Source organism: Diceros bicornis, chromosome 12 (genome assembly GCF_020826845.1).
Source record: "Diceros bicornis minor isolate mBicDic1 chromosome 12, mDicBic1.mat.cur, whole genome shotgun sequence".
NCBI classification, from domain to species: Eukaryota; Metazoa; Chordata; class Mammalia; order Perissodactyla; family Rhinocerotidae; genus Diceros; species Diceros bicornis.
The window spans coordinates 75488475-75505922 of record NC_080751.1 but is presented as its reverse complement, the minus strand read 5'-3'; the positions used below and the strand labels follow the sequence as shown (position 1 = coordinate 75505922).

The following is a 17448-nucleotide window of genomic DNA, read 5'->3' as shown; positions in this document are numbered from 1 at the left end:
CCCCTAGTCAGGCCATGTCCTTGCTAAGGAGAAGAGGCTTATTTCTGGACCCAAATAGGGCACTTGCCAGTAATCCCCTCCAAAATACACTGTTATATCCCAAAGCCAGTTTTCTCAGATCCTCCCAAACGCTAACTTCTGCCATTCAGTGCTTGTTCATCCTTTTCAGAGCACGTTTTTAATGTACTATTAAATCTGAAGTTTTATCCCCAGAATACAGGTGAAGCCCCCGGGGAAGGGTGAGAGAGGAGCCATTGGATCTCAGGGTGGAAAGTTAATCCCGTCCAGACGCCAAGGCGAGTCACTGGAGACAAAGCACAGCCCAGCTGCGCCTACACAGCAGCCTCCCGTCAGAGGGCAGACAGCGGCCCGCAGGGGATTCATCTTCACCACTCACAAGTTAACCGGTGTGACTTTTACCACACCCTGGAGCTGAACACCAAGCCCCCGCCCCCCATCTACAACAAGGCTCGGGTGGGGTGGGGGAACTGGCTCCCGTTATACAAGAACAGAGATCCACCTCCTTCTGAGTCTTCCAGGGTAACTCTGCAAGGACTCCAAGGAAAGGCTCTCTAACGGTGACACGTCAAGTATCCAGGACAGACGGTGGAAAAGCCCTGAGGGGTGGTGGGATCTCCTGTTCACCTCAAATCCCACCACCTCATTGCCCACTGCCCCAAGCCCTGGTCTTCCCAGAGCTGTGGGGTCACCAGAAAGGTGCAGAGTTCTCCGGGTTTTGTTCTTGCCCACATACTCAGACCCGGCAACGTGCACCCCATTTAGAGTCTCAGGTGGAATGAGGCAGGTATCGTTCTAGAACCAAAAATGTTTCCTTCACTTGCACATTCATTTCCAGGTGTAATAAAGCATGTTTATTTCTAAAATGTCTTACACGCTCTTATGCATGGTTCTGTGTCCTTTCCAGAACACTGGCACACAAGCTGACATTGCTAGCTTAGATTAACCCTACTCTTTAACTTCGAATTACTAAAATCCCAGGGGTAACAGTGGCTTCTCTGGGAGGGAAACTGGGGGTCTGGTGGTTAGGGGTAGAGGGGAGATTTAATTTTTATTATACAGCCCTTTGTGCAGTGTGATTTGTTAAGCAGGTACATGATCACTTTTACAAAAATGTGTTTTTATATAAAACAAAAACAAAATAAAATCTAGACATCAGGGCCTCTCAAGAGCCCTTCCCAGGTGAGTGCCAGCGGAGCTGCCTGTCCAGGTGGAGGCTCCAGCATCAACAGGACCATGCCCGCTCAGCCAACAATGTCTGTCCCCGGATGCAGGGATACAGCACTGAGATGTGACTCCTCCGTCAGGGCCCTCCCCAGAGTGGGGGAAACCAGCAGGCTGACCGCCCACTCCAGGCCAGAGTGACAGGCAGTAAAAAGAGCAAATTAAATGGCGCAGATGGGAGAAGCACCATGCCAGCCTTGAGACACAGCTTCCCAAAGGAGGTGCCTCTGACTGACACACGGAGAAGGAGGCAGGACCCCCGTTTGCTGGGCTCTGGGAACACTGCGAGGGGGAGAGAACTTCCGCGGTCATTTCAGCTGGATCTCTGGTGCCCCCAGGCTTAAGCACTTCTTACGGGACAAAGCTGCTCTGCCTGCCCTTGCAGTCTGACAGGAGCACACCACCCACTCCACAGTGCAGGGCACCTAAGCCTTGTATTTGGGGCATGCACTCTGACTAGGGCTGCCAGATTGAAAAATGAAAACATTACTCCTTGTGTATCTGAAATTCAAGTTTCACGGGATGTCCGGTGTTTTGTCTGGCAACCCTACTTCTGATGTACACTCCCATCTTAGCTCCACCACAAGCCACTAAGAAAGGTGAATATATTCTCTCTCTGCCCAGTGGAGACCCAGCGACCCAGGGAGGCGAGGTGACCGGCTCTCAGTCATGGAGTCTACAAGGGGCAGAGTTGGTGCGAGGGCTCCACCTGCGGGGGCCTAACAGTGGCCCTTTCCCCCCACACACAGTCTAGTGCATGCTGGAGAGGAAGGAAGAGGGTTAGCGGAGACGAAGGACGAGATGGGGCGACAGACGGGTCCCTGAAGGATGAGACAGACTGTGACAGGCAGAGATTTGGAAGAAGAATGTTCAAGGCAGAGAGATCAGCATGAATTATAAAAGTGCATGGAGGAACCGGGGGTGTAAATGGAGCCCTGGGACTGTGGGGCAATGCAGCAGGAGAAGAGGCAGAAAGGCAGTTAGGGGCAAGCGCACGGACGATGAGGACACGATGCCAGCACTGTCCACATCAGGGCATTTAATAGTCACCACAATCCGCAATCATACTCCCCGTGTGACAGAAACAGAGGCTTAGAGAGGGTGCATCGTGGCTCAAGGTCACAAAGGTGGTAAACGTCAGGGCCAGGACCTGGTCCCACTGCCCAGACTGAGAGGCGGTGCCCTGGGCTTTGTCACGCAGCTCACGGGGAAGCACCGCTAGCTTCTGAGAAGCAAGGTTGAGAGCCTGGATCTGTGTTTCAGGGAAATTAGCTGCAGGAGTCAATCATAAGGGTCGAGGTGAGAAAAGTGAAGGTCCAAGCTGGGGTCGGGGCAGGAGAGAAAGGAGAAAGTGGGCTTGCGATGGGAGTGGGGAGGGAGGGGCCGAGGCCAGGAAGAAGTCATTATGTGCAGCTGACCCCACCACCACGCTGGGGTCTTAATCAGCAGGGGCCACAAAGCCCCTCCAGCTGCCTCCCACTCCCGCCCCCACACAGCCACAGCAACAGCTCGGGCTGTCCCCACACCGAGGGCCTGGGACCAGGAAGGCTCCCTCTCACTGGAGGAGCAGAGCCAGCAGGGCCGCCTGTGAGCAGGAGGATTCGGGAGTGCAGGGCAAACACAAGAGCCATATGTCACCGCCCTGCGCTCTGTTGACTCTTCATTGTTCTCGTTTCCCGAGGACCCTGCACCCGCGTGATCTACAGTCTTCCTGACATTTCGCCTTCCTCTGCTGGAAAATCCATCCCTGTCCTAGTGTGGGATGCTCTCTCCCGAAAGCAGAGGCACGAGATGGATTCCGGCTGCCGGTAATACCAGCTGCCACTCACCCGCCCTTTCATGGGGTCAGAGATGAGTTAAGCAAGTCGCCAATTACAGAGAAGACTTCCAAAAATCTTAATTTATCAACCCTTGTGCCTCATCTTTTTGCCTTTATGCTCCATCCTGGGTTTACGTTTATTATTTTTATTTTTGAAGACCCTCTTTTGGTCTTCCTGAGATTTTATCAGCATATTGAGAAGGTTTTTCCCATTTTCAGAGTACTTGCACCCGTTTTTTAAAGACTATTTTCGCGTAGTTTTACATCTGGTGAGTCAGAGGACCACAGAAAGACGAGTGTGACACTGACCGGCAGAGGAGAGGCAGCAGGGCATCTGCGAGCAGGGCCTGCCGAGGCACTGGATGTCCCGAGGCCGGGTGAGCCTGTCCCCTCTCCTCTGTCCCCTCCCCGCCCCTCAGGGATCTTCTGACCCCGAAACTCCCCTGGCTGTGGGGCTAATGCATCACTCCAACTTGCCCTTTGAGTCACTGATCCCCAGCCTAGCTCAGACTAACGGATCCTAACACCAGCCTTGACCTGAAACACCCTCTGCCTAGTTAAGTCCTGCTCTCTCTGGGGACCCAGCATACCAGTGTGTCACTTCCCATGGCCGGCTGTTCACCTGCTGCCTGCACAGCAGCCGTCTCCTGTGCTGCACAGGCTTCACGCCCCCACACCCCAGCCTGGTATGTTTTTATCCTGGAGCCCCCAGCACCTCCAACAGAGCAGGCACAGGACAAAGAGCAGCTAAGTGTCACTGCACAGGCTTCAGCCACACCACAGTCATGCCCCCCATGCCTCCCCAGGCCACGCCTCCGAGGCCATGTCCCAACACGGTCTCAACAGTGAGCAATTCAAAATGCCTCAGCAAAATAGGTCACAGGCCTTCAAGGTCTCACCCAAAGTCAAAAACACAAATGCAAAGTGTGTGCCAGCTGAGGGCCCACTGCGCTGCCTTACAAGGTGAAATGAATCATGCAACACCATGCAGATATTAAGTGATGGCAGGCAGCTTACCTAACATTTGCTCTGAGAATCTAATCAAGACAGAACTCTTCCCAAACCTCCGGCATAAATAAATAAGTCAAAGAATCCATGGCTGTTATGGGCTGAAATTGTATCTCGCCAAAATTTACATCTTGAAGTCCTAACCCCTAGCACCTCAGAACGTGACTGCATTTGGAGATGGAGCCTTTAAAGAGATGATCAGGGGCTGGCCCCGTGATGCAGCATTTGGGTTCACACGTTTCACTTCGGCAGCCCAGGGTTCGCAAGTTCGGATCCCAGGTACAGACTGCGTACTGCTTATCAAGCCATGCTGTGGCGGAGTCCCATATAAAGTGGAGGAAGATGGGCATGGATGTTAGCCCAGGGCCAGTCTTCCTCGGCAAAAAAGAGGAGGATTGGCAACAGATGTTAGCTCAGGGCTAATCTTCCTCAAAAAAAAAAAAAAAAGATGATCAAGTTAAAATGAGGTCATTAGGGTGGACCCTAATCCAATAGGACAGGTGTCCTTATAGGAAGAGGACATTAGGACACAGACATGCACAGAGCGAAGACCACATGAGGACACAGGGAGAAGGAGGCCATCTACAACGCCAAAGAGAGAGGCCTCAGAGAAACCAACCCTGCTGACACCCTGATCTCAGACTTCCAGCCTCCAGAACTGTGAGAAAACACATTCCTACTGTCTAAGGCACCCAGTCTGTGGTATTTGTCATGGCGACCCAAGCAGACTAAGACAATGGCTAGGCACCTTTGTGCAAGACACACAGCACCTCAGACACAAATCATCGAGGCTGGGTCCTGGCCTCACAAAGCCACGGCAGCTGACTGCTCCCTCTCTGCATCCCCCAAAAGGAATTGCTGTGCGTGGGGAGAGGGCGAGAGCCAAGGGCGAGAGCAAATCACTAGGCTGTGGAAGAATTCAGCAAATAACACATCTGGGGTTGAGGGAGGAATCTGGCACAGTTTTTACAGTCTTCCTGGAAAAATTAATTCAAATTGGGCTTTGTCTGAGCACCCAACGTGGCCTGAAACCTGGAGAAAGGACATAAACCAAGTGCCTGATAAATGACAAAGGATGAAGCTGTGGGGAGGTGTCCAGCGGGTGCTCTGGGGACCAAGTCTTAGTTAACATCTTCATCAGTGATCTGGAAGGAGCAGTAAACAGCACATTAATTAAATTTCCAGATGATACTAAATTTGGAGGTGCTACAGAAAGTCAATGAGGACAGAGAAACGACACAGATGGGATCCAAGGAGGTTAGTCAGGAGTGTAAGAAACAATGCAGGATTCAATCTCCAAAAAAGAGAAGCTGACTAAAAATTTTCCCTGTATTCTGGAACTCCACCTAATTTCTGTGAGATAAACAGACTGTAGAGGAACAATGCAGGTGTCCCTTGTTGTCTGAACTCGCACTATCCAAGCCCCCAATATCCAAAATCAGGAATCTAATGGATTCAGCTATGCTCCGATGAACTCTCTGGCAATCAAAATTCTCCTTACCTGGATTCAAAACTCAGAAGCCAAAGCAGATTCTGGTATCACGGTACACGCTGATCCCCAAACTCAGGAGGGGTGTTCGTACAGACAAGCACCTCTGAGTTCATCTGCAACTTACACACCCCAGTTTGGAAAGACAGGAAGTCCTGGTGCAGTATGTTTACAAAAACAATCATGGAACTCTGTGCCTAGAGGAATACTGTCAAAGGAATGAAGCCACTTGGGACTTGCCCAAGCAACAAAATATTTGGGTCTATAAAATATAATTATATTTCTAAAGAGATAAAGAGGACCTGTGTTTAAGATCTGCAATCTCGGGGCCGGCCTGGTGGTACAAGTAGTTAAGTGCACGTGCTCCGCTTCTGTGGCCCATGGTTCGCAGGTTCGGATCCCGGGCACGCACAGACGCACCACTTGTCAAGCCATGCTGTGGCAGCGTCCCATATAAAGTAGAGGAAAATGGGCACGGATGTTAGCTCAGGGCCCAACTTCCTCAGCAAAAAGAGGAGGATTGGCAACGGATGTTAGCTCAGGGCTGATCTTCCTCACACACACAAAAAAATAAATAAAATGAAACAAAGACATTAAAAAAAAATCTGCAATCTCATTGGCCTCTAAACTCCCATATTTGAACATCATTACAAACATCACTCAGAAGTGGTTACCATTATATCTCCATCCTTTACGACAAAAATCAGTAAGAAAACATTTTTATAACGAGGTATATTTACAAAATTCTGGCCCCAGAAACAACATCCTTGAAGCCTAATAACCTATAGCTCAGATGCTCGGGAACCAAGCTGCAGATTCAAATCCCGGCTCCACTACTAACTAGTGCTGCTCGCCTGGCAAACCACTAAGAAACTCCTTGTTGGGAAAATGCAAATAATAAAAGAAGATTCAACCAGATAACCTGCTGCACTCCCATCTTCACTGCAGCATTATTCACAGCAGCCAAGTCATGGAAACAAACTTAAGTGTCCACCGACAGATGAATGGATAAAAGAAATGTGGTACACATACATGATGGAATATTATTCCACCATAAAAAAGAAGGAACATTTTTTTTTGTTTGTGACAACATGGATGGACCCTGAGGGCATTACACTAAGTGAAATGAGTCAGACAGAGAAAAATACCATATGATCTCACTTATATGTGGAATCTAAAAAACAAAAAACACGAACTCATAGAAACAGAGAACAGACTGATAGTGGCCAGAAAAGGGGTGGAGTTTGGGAGAACTGGGTGAAGGGGGTCAGAAGGTACAAACTTCAGTATAAGATAAATAAGTTCTGGGGATGTAGTGTACAGGATGATGACTAGAGTCAACAACACTGTATTTATATTTGAAAGTTCCTAACAGAGTAGATCTTAAAAGTTCTCATCACAAGAAAAAAACATTGTAACTATAGGAGGTAATGGATGTTAACTAAACTTATTCTGGTGATCATTTCACAATAGATACATATATCAAATTATTATGTTGTTAAACTAATATGCTATGTCAATTATATCTCAATAAAATTGAGAAAAAAATTTTTTAATAAATAAAAAACTAGATAATTCACATAAAGCACTTAGCCCAGCACTTGTACATAGGCATTCAATGGCAGATGTCATTATCGTCATCATAACATTTCCTCACATATAAAACAGGGATGAGGATGAGGATGGTGATGAAAGCCAAAATCAATAAGGTACACATCACTAGCAACGGAGTTGGGGCCTAAACCTGAGTCTTCTGAGTGGGTACCTCCCGCTCGCTCATCACTTCCCACGCCGCCCAGCAGTGGCCTCCGTCCAGGCCACTTCGTCTACGCCCAGGCCCTCCGCGGATCACACCACACCCCTGCACGCCCTGGGTTCAGGCCTTCCAGCAACTCTGCTCCCTCTTCAGCAGGAAGGCAGGTGGGCAAATAAGCGGGAGGTGGGCAGGGAATGTTTCTCTCTGCTAGGCTACCTGGTGTTTATTATAACAAATAAACTAGTAATGAGAACAGGTAGCAAAGCAACTTGCACTTTTTGGCAAATAGGAGCTTGCCAAATATCCACACCCTAAAGGAAATATCACTGAATCGAAACAGTAACTTTATCCCCAAAATCACAACCAACAGAACTCTGGTGGATCGACAGTTGATGCGGTTGGTCATCTCTCACCAAAGTGACCCAGTGAAGGACTTCCAAGTGAATCCCAGCCCAAAGAGGGCCAGGCGAAGTCCACAGCCTAGGTTCACACAGCACACACTCCACATGCAGCACACGTACTCCACACACAGCAGAGACAATCCACACGCTCCAAACACACAGCACGCACACTCCACGCATTCTACACACAGCAGCACACTGCACACACACCGCATGCACACTCCACACACTTCACACACACAGCACACACACTCCACACACATACAGCATGCACACTCCGCACACTTCACACACACAGCACACACACTCCACACGCACTGCACACACACTCCACACAGACAGCACGTGCACGCCACACGCTTCACACACACAGCAGACACACTCCACGTGCACTGCACACGCACTCCACACACTTCACACACAGCACACACCCTCCACACGCACTGCACGCACACTCCACACATTCTACACATAGCACACACACTCCATACACTTTACACACACAGCACACACACTCCACACGCACAGCACACACACTCCACACATTCTACACATAGCACACACACTCCATACACTTTACACACACAGCACACACACTCCACACGCACAGCACACACACTCCACACATTCTACACACAGCATGCATACTCCACACACTCCACACGCACAGCATGCACATTCCACATGCACTGCACGCACACTCTACACACTCCACACACACAGTAGGCACATTCCAAACACTTTACACACACAGCACACACACTCCACACATTCTACACACAGCATGCATACTCCACACACTCCACATGCACAGCACGCACACTCCACATGCACTGCACGCACACTCCACACACTTCACAACACAGCACACACACTCCACATGCACTGCACGCACACTCCACACACTTCACACACACAGCACACACATTCCACACACACTGCATGCACACTCAACTGCCAGCCTATCTGGGCTTCCGCCTCCAGAGTGTAATCATCCTCGGCTGAAACTTTGCTTGGCACATAGCTATTCCAGTGACAACAGGTCCATCATTTCTATTTTTGTTAGTCAGAGAAAAATGAGAGCCCACAAAATATGTAAGTGTTAAAATGGAAAACAAAACATTTTCATTTCAAAACAAATTCTACTTGGTACGGTGTGAAAACAAAAGACAGGCTGGCATTGTCAAGAGGCTTTTACGTGAAATACCTGAAGTGGGGAGAGGGGTCCGACCGAAGCCTGCTGTCACACAGGCACAGGCCTGCCACGCAGCTCCCCACCGACCCAGAGCCCCTCAGAGGCTCTCCAAAGTGACAGTTCTCTTGGGATGATTTTCCGACTCTTTCTTTTCAAGGTGCCATTTCTTGGCACTAGGATCAGGCGGTAACTTAACTCTCACCTTTCCTAGCTGAGCTGCTATACCCCGAAAAAAGAAAGTGTTCAATCTTTCCGTATCTGCACAGAAAAGAGGAAGGAAGTTTCAACCAGAGACACACAGCCCATGTGCTTCAGAGTAACAGGATTTCGTGGGTAGCAAAGCGCCTCCCTGGTTCCATTGTTTAATTAGTAGACCACTTGACAGTGATTTCGACGAATTTTACTATTCCTCCCTGCCTCTCACGCACTCCATTCTTCTAAAGAATCTCAATGATTTTTATCTCAGAATTTCAGTTTAATAAAGAGGAGCCTAAAAATAATTCTTTTCCAAGGAAAACCTATCTCCTTTCTTAGCTTATTTTCACAAAGTAACCATTTAAACTCAAAAATGCAATTTTCTTCTAATTTGGTGCAGAGAAAAACGGGAAACTACAGCTTTAAACAGAAACAGCTGCACCCTGCTCCACCGCTACCATCAGAGATGCCTAGACTAGAAGCTGTAAGGAGTCTCAGGAATTGTCTATGCAGCCCCTTGGCACAGGTGACACAATGAGGTCCTGCAAAACGTACAAGGTGACAGCTCAAGCCAGGGCTCAGAACATCACCTGACAGTTTCTGGCGATGGCGGCGGGCACCCAAGGAACAGAATGAACGGAAGCCGCACTCATTAATTTACTTTTCAGGAGTGAAAATCTCCACAAAGCCCCACCATGTCATCCTGGGCCATATTTCACGGAGTCCTCATACAAACAGAAAGGAGTCCTCCTAAACGTTAAGTGTGCTCACACCAATCATGGGCAGTATCCGTACCCCGGAGAGCCAGCGGTGCATCCCACCTCGTTTATGGGAGATGTCCAACGACCTGGCCGCAGAGCCGCCCACGGTGGGCCAGGGTCAGGGACCTGAGCACCATCGTCCCTCCCCTCCCAGTGCTCTCCATGGCACCGGGCTTCAGGACTGGCGCAGACTTCAGACTGTGCACACACTGTGAGGATCCTGACGCAGTCTTCACGCCGCACTAACTGAACGGGCTAACGTCGGCGTTGTCTCTGTGTCTGTCCCCGTGAGACATGGCTGCTGGAGTCTGGTACCCGGTCTCTCATCTTTCTGTCCTCACCACTTAGTGCTACCTCTTAAGCACAACGGAAACTCAAAAAAATAACAGTTTTAAAATGTGGAATGCGAATGAGTGTCTAAAGCTTGAAACTCGTACTAAATCGGTACGTGGTCTCAGGAAGAATCAGGTAGGTTTAAACAGCCCCCTTGCTGTGCATCAAGCTCCAACTGAATAGAAGCCTGTCTCGCACAGTTAAGGGCACAGCCTGGAACCAGAATCCATGGCCCAAATCCCAAATCTGCCCTTACTAGACATGTGACCCTGAGAAAGTCACTTAGCCTTCCGATGCCTCAGTTTCTTCATCACTAAGGTGGGAACTCAACGAGCGAGTGCTCATTAAAGTGTTCAAACAGGGTCTGAGATCCGATAAGCAATCTGCATGGGAGCCACTGCTGCTTACGTGACTGCCGACAAAGCAGGGGTAATTTGGCCATAAGGATTTCCATTAACTTCAGTGCAAGTCACCATTGTCACCATACCAAATCTATAACCTCGAAGTGGCAAACGTCATTAAAACACAGGACCATTAACGCCCGCATAACCTCTGGCTCTTCCTGGGGATTCAGAAATTGGCAGATAAGCTAAATTATACCACAGTTCCTTTCTATGTCTAAAAAAAGGAAGAAAAGAAACCCTAGGCACTGAAGACCACAAATAACCCCTCAGAATAATAAAAATGATACAATTTCATCCCACAATTGCAAGCATTCATATGGACATGTCGGGAAGCCTGAAATGAAAAGTTTTAGGCCTAAGAAATGGCCCCCGATCAGACAGTGATGCACCAGGTCAGGTGCCATAGAGACGGGGCACCACAGGCGAGGCAGGAAGGACGCCAGCCTCAAAGGGCGGGAAAGGACCTGGGAGCCCTGGCTTCTCAGGACAGCCCATTATGGCGCCAGCCTCCCAGAGGCACCTGAGTACTTCCTTGTCTGTTTGCATTTTCAGCCTGTTTCCTCACTAAGGGTAAAGAGGGCCAGGTATTCACTCCCAGCGCCATGCCCGACACTGTCCTGCGCTGCATTCTCTCCTTCCAGCCTCAGGGCCCCCATCCCCTGACAAACATGAGAATGAGGCTCACCCTGCTCCCAGCCTCCATGAAATGGGACGGAACCAGTCTCGCTTTTCTCCCCCACGACGTGTGTGTTTAAGTCCATCCCTACAGAAGAGAGAGAGTCGTGTGTGAGAGGGTTTGGGGTCTACGGCAGCAAGACACCAGGCGTTCAGGGACAGCCTCCAGACGGGTGACTTCCACCACTAGTCCACCAGGGTGAGTCAGGTGACCTCTGGAGGCCTGTTTTCTTGTCTGTGAAATGGAGACAGTGACTAATACCGGCTCAATACAGGGTTGACATAAGGGAAGCCATATTGTAGAGGGGAAACCATACTGTGACCTGGAATGACCTCTGACTCTGGACTTTATGGCCCCTCTCAGCTGCTATAACTTGATAACCTTGTTCTTTTGAGTTTCTCAGGAATGTGCTGTGATGACCCCCGGGCAGAGAGTCTATGCTGTCAGCCACCATCAATGACGACTGAAAGATCAGGGTGTAGGGCGTTGCTGCAGTCTCTGATGCATGTCCAGTAAAACAAGGGACCGCCAGGAACTAAGACCAGACGGATTCCCCCACCCTGGGACCAGATGCCTCCCCCACTCGGAAACCAGCCCTCTGTATAACTGGCCTGCAGACTTTGTTCTGTGAGACGGTTCTTTGAGACATTAGTCTGCCACCTTTCCCCTTGCTAGCAAGCTGTAATAAACTGCCTTTCTTCTCCACCATCTTGCCTCTTGACGATTGGCTTTTGTCTCGTGGCAAGCACATCGCGCCCTTTGCGCGGTAACATGACAGTCCGCCTCTCAGTCTTGCTGGGGGTTAGAAACCATCGTGTAAAGAGCTCAGCACCTGGAAAGAGCTGGGTGATCACGGCACCCAGGACGTGTCAGCCTGAGCGCTCTCACCTGATTGGAGTCAAGGCACAAACACATAAGAAAACCAGATTTAACAGCACTGGGGTTAAAACAATGATGGACAGAACAACGGTCTAAGAAATCATACAATAAAACTATCATCACAAATACTACAATTCTCAAGGCACTCCAGGTATATGGTCTTCCTACAAATCCCAGCAACTCTGGGGTCCAGGCAGACGAAATGTCTCCTCTTTAGAGAGGAGAAAATGGAGGCTCAGAGACTTTACGCAGCGCGCCGGCAACACGTGGTGACAGAGAAACCAGACACCGGTCTCCTGGCCCCTGGCCCCAGGACCCTCCCCCACAGCTTGCTGCCTCTGGGGATGTGATCAGATGCCCCCTGAGAGGGATGCTCAGTAAGCGCCTGAGATAAGCATCATGAATCACCATTCTCGGACGTTTCCAGTGTCACCATCGCCTTGAGGTGCAGCTGACCCAAAACAGAGACGTTATTTCACAGTGTTTACACTGCCTCTCTGAGCATGTTTCAAATATTCTTCCTCCAGGCTGGAATTCTAGGCCACGGCCACACGGACCCGACATCTTGACACAGCCACCCGCAACCTCTGGAGAATTCCTTCCTTGGATTATAAGCAAAGCTCAGCGCAGGCAGGCACCTCAGGGCCCCCTACACTAATGCATTAAGTTCTTCCTGCCCACAGGGACCCCCTGTCCCTTCACTCGGTCATGCTACAGACACTTCTGAGTGCCTCCTCTCCTACGTGGACCGAGAACAACCTCTCTACGAAGCCTCCGTGTCCCTCTCCCTGCTATAATTTACCAGGTCCTCTTACATCCCCCGGGCCTGGAAACGACTCCATCAGACTCTTGTGGACGGTAAACCAGGAGATCCCTCAGGTACACCTACAGCCAGGCCCCTGGACCCCAGACTCAGGACAGACTCCTGAAGGGGCCCACATGGCTGCCAGCCACCCCCTCCTCCTGTGCCTTCTCGAGGCCACTGTGTATGTAAGGGCACCTGACTCACTCCAGGCCGGTGTGGTGGCTCTCGGTGTAGAAGCCTCCTGCCTCCTGGGCATTCATTGCTGTAACCACTGCTTCCCACAGGGACGGGACCCCCTGCACGAACCGCCCACAGGGAGGGGACCCCCGGCACGAACCACCCACAGGGACGGTACCCCCTGCATGAACCGCCCACAGGAATGGGACCTCCTGCACGAACCGCCCACGGGAACGGGACCCCCCAGGGAAGCCCAAAGAACAGCCCATCGGGGTTACAGAGCCAGAGTGCCCCATCAGAAGCAACAACCAGTCAGGGGTCACTATTTTTATCATAAGCAATACCGCCTGGTAACACATTTGAATACTGGCCCCATCTAGGTCCTGGGTATTCAGAGCCAGAAGCACAGCCAGAGGTCAAACTCTCCTGCAGAGCAGCTGACACATGAGGATGTCATGGCTCGAGGATGACTATACCGGCCAGGGCGTTAAGATCACCCTGGGTCACCCAATATGGATCCCCAAGATGGATCCCCAAGAGGAGCCCCTGGGGCCTAGTGCAGCCCCGTGGCTCATTCACATGGGTCAGGCAGGACGCTGATCTACACACAGGGATTCTATAAGTGGAGAGGGAGGCTGAGACAGAAAGGAGGCCACGTCTCAGGACCGGAACACCATCTGATCCATTTTGGGCGCTCTGGATTTGGCCAAGGAAAGGGAAGGCAGCTGGATGGAGCCAGGAACATGGGGAGGGCCGCCCGCTGTGAGGGGCACCCAGGGGAAGGGCCTCTGTCATCACACAGTCTTTCTTGTTACACGTCAGGCTTCCCTGCCCCCACATCCCTTGGAACAGAGCCTCCACCTTCGTCTCCACGGGGCCACACCGACAGCTAAGCAAAGACAAAGCATGTCCTGACAGGTGAACGCACTCTGCAAACGGTTACTCGTCCGCCTGACAGCATCTGGGGACATCATCTGAAGGGACCCTCAGCAAGTCTCTTGTGCTATCATGAGATTCAGGCGAATTTTGCACTCCACATGAGAACAGATCTACATCTATTTAGGCTACATATAACGCTTTCATCCAACAAAACTGACACTACAGAAAGACAGCCACATTCATCCTGTGGCCTCGAGCACCCCTGGCACCTAACCCCGAAGGTTCTGCACACCAAACTGAGAAGCTCCAGTGGTGACAGGACGGCTGGAGCAGCAGGCTGCGAGCGTCAATGAAGCCTGTGCTGAGGACGCTTCCGAGGAGCCCTGTCGGCTGTGCCCCGAGGCTCCTACGGCAGCTGCAGCCAGGCCTGGGCAACGTACCTCCGATTCCTGGCAAAGCTGGACCAGGCCGGGGCACACTCGGGACACGCAGTCTCCCCCGTCGGTGCCTGAGCACAGCCCGCTTGACCTGGGCCGCAGAGGGCACGGCCACCACACTCACACACATCCTCTCCCAGCTGCCCGAGGCTCCTCATTCTTTGCTTTCAAACAACAGCGTGGGGCCGATCGTGCCCATTTTACAGATGACAGCCCCAGAGGTTACCTGACTGGTCCGGGATCAGAGAGCTGAGAAACAGCAGGGGAAAGCAGAGCCCAACCCCCAGCTGCTTCCACCACCCATGTCCCTAGCGGGAGAGCCGCCTCTCCTTGCCACCGCTGTCCCTGCTCCAGTATAACTGAAAAATACTGGAAAATGACTGGGGACAATTTGGCAGAAATTACTGGTCCATTCTGCATTTAGTTCCCTTTTTAATTTCTCAGTGCACTTTGACACTGGACCTCACTAATTCACGAACTACCTACCACGTGAGGGAAACCTGTGTGGGGTCACACTCGCCTCCTCTCCTCCAGGACCCGCTCCTCCCTGGAGCACAAACACTGAGATTAATTCAGAGTTCGGGGTCACCTCGGCTGAGGTCTCCTCCTGCCGATCTGCTCAGTACATCTCAGCACCCTCGTTCCTAAGAAAGTCCATTACATCATTTTTTTGTGTGTGTGAGGAGGATCATCCCTGAGCTAACATCTATTGCCAGTCCTCCTCCTTTTTTTTTCCCCCCAAAGCCCCAGTAGATAGTTGTATGTCACAGTTGCACATCCTTCTAGTTGCTGTATGTGGGATGCCGCCTCAGCACGGCCGGACGAGCGGTGCGTCGGTGCGCGCCCGGGATCTGGACCCGGGCCACCAGTAGTGGAGTGTGCGCACTTAACCCCTAAGCCACAGGGCCAGCCCCCACTACATCTTTTTAAGTCTCACTGAGACTAGTAATTCAATTCAGTTTAAATTAGCGAATTCAATCTGTAAATATTTTCTGAGTACTATTATGTAACTATGTAACTTCCCTCCCACAGACAGCCACTGTTAGGGGAAGCGGGTGCTGCCTGGGAGAGTGTCAGGACAGGAGGCAGAGACCTCGTTGTCTCAGCAAGGCCAGAAGCTCAGACGCGGAGGTAAATGGCACACGTGCCAGGGCCCTGGGGTATCCGGTCTGTAAGGGAGAAGCCACGTGAATGGAGGCAGAAATGTCACATGGGTGAGACAAGCCGTGAGTCCAGCTGAAGGCTGGGTGGTGGGAAGGGAGGGCTTTCAGGAGGAGGCGTTTTCAAGGGTAAAGGAGGACCCGGGATGTGTAGACAGGAGGGAGAGCAGGAGGAGGACAAGGGCATGGGAAGGCAGGGCACAGAGGTAACGTGCTGGGGAAGCAGGGTAGTTCACGCCCTGGGCATCGGCCCCTGGGACTCCGGGATCGAGGTCCAACATCCTGCGCTCGTGGCTTGTCATGACAAGCACACTGGGGGTAACACAAGTGTCCCCCTCTAGGGACACTTCTCCTGGGTCCCTGCTGCCTACTGACCACAGGGCGTCCATAGTTCTCCCATCACCAGGGTCCAGCCACACTCCCCGCCACATCAAGCGGCTTCGGGGGCTGAGAGGGTCCCCCTGGGAGCCCAGGTGCAGGCTCAGGGAACTGAACTCAGTACTTGCTCCCACAGAAACCCACAGACCACTGAGGCAGGACCACTCGTCCACCTGGGTCACCTTGGCAAGAGGCCAGCAGCGAGCCCGATTCTGCAATATGCTTTTCAAGCAAGGTCTTCACGTCTGTGATAGTGTTTCGAGAAAGCCCTGAGAAGTGGAAGGAAGCTTTCAAAACAGTGTCAGACTGCGGACATGGCCAACAGGGACCCAGGAAGGGAGGGCACAGAGGAGGACGCTGGCGCCCCCTGCTGCCCGAGAGGGGCCAGACGGAGCAGTGGGCCACCACACGTGCTCGCACACACCAGACACACACGCATGACAGACGCTCACACACACAACACACGCGACGCCCACACAGCACACAGACACACAACGGTGTGAGCCAACACACAAAAACAGACACTTTAATCCAGAAAAATAGGAAATTAAAGGGCCAGCCTGGTGGTGTAGTGGTTAAGTTCGTGCACTCCACTTCGGCGGCCCAGGGTTCGCAGGTTCAGATCCCGGGCGCAGACATATGCACCACTTATCAAGCCACGCTGTGGCAGGCATCCCACATATAAAGTAGAGGAAGATGGGCATGGATGTTAGCCCAGGGCCAATCTTCCTTAGCAAAAAGAGGGGGATTGGCAACAGATGTTAGCTCAGGGCTGATCTTCCTCAAAAAAAAAAAAAAAAAGGAAATTAAAGCAGCAAAGTCATAATTTTTAAAAATAATTTAACTACTAAAGTTTATCTGAAGCATATTCTTTTTTCTCAAAGAAGCTTAAGAAAACAAGACTTTGAACATAGGAATGGGGATATGTTCAATAGAAGCCCATTTTGAAGGGGAGCGAAGTGGGGAGGGAGGTGAATTAAATATTTGGCAGCCCCAAGGACAGAACTTGCTGTGAGGAATTAACTCCTGTGTGGGCGCCTTGAGGGCCCAGGACGCGCCCAGGCTGCAGCAACACGACCTTTCAGGGCTGAGCGTCGGGGCAAGAACTGCAGGTTGCGCTCTCGGTGACAGTGTGTACAGGCCCATCTCCCCGGGAGGCCCGTCGCCTGTCACCAGCCTGGGGTCCGACCAGCCACGTGCTCCGGTGCTGAGCACACTCCCAGCTGCTCCAGCTGTGGGCACTGCTGAGACAGCCTCCGCCCTCCCACGTGCCCCCATTTTGCTTCTGCAGTGACGCATTTTTCTCTTAAAATTATCAGAACGAAAAGCTACAGTTTTTAAAAAATCTTCATCCATGTAGAAAAAGTTCCAAAAGAGCTTACAGTCACACGACCCCACCCTGACTCCGAGGACCTATGTTCCACGGTTGTCACAGGCGACAGCTGCCACCAGAT

General features: G+C 51.3%; 1 protein-coding gene across 3 annotated transcripts in view; it reads right to left on the bottom strand.

Moving 5' to 3' along the window:
- EIPR1 (EARP complex and GARP complex interacting protein 1) overlaps positions 1-17448 on the bottom strand; it is a 145593-nt gene that overhangs the window by 98411 nt on the left and 29734 nt on the right. The window contains exon 4 of one of the 3 annotated variants that reach the window (XM_058551855.1): positions 11289-11366. The exons of the other annotated variants lie outside the window; for them this stretch is intronic. Coding sequence (XP_058407838.1) covers positions 11289-11366 — 78 coding nt within the window. The remainder of the gene's footprint in view (positions 1-11288; positions 11367-17448) is intronic. 3 annotated transcript variants of the gene reach the window in all.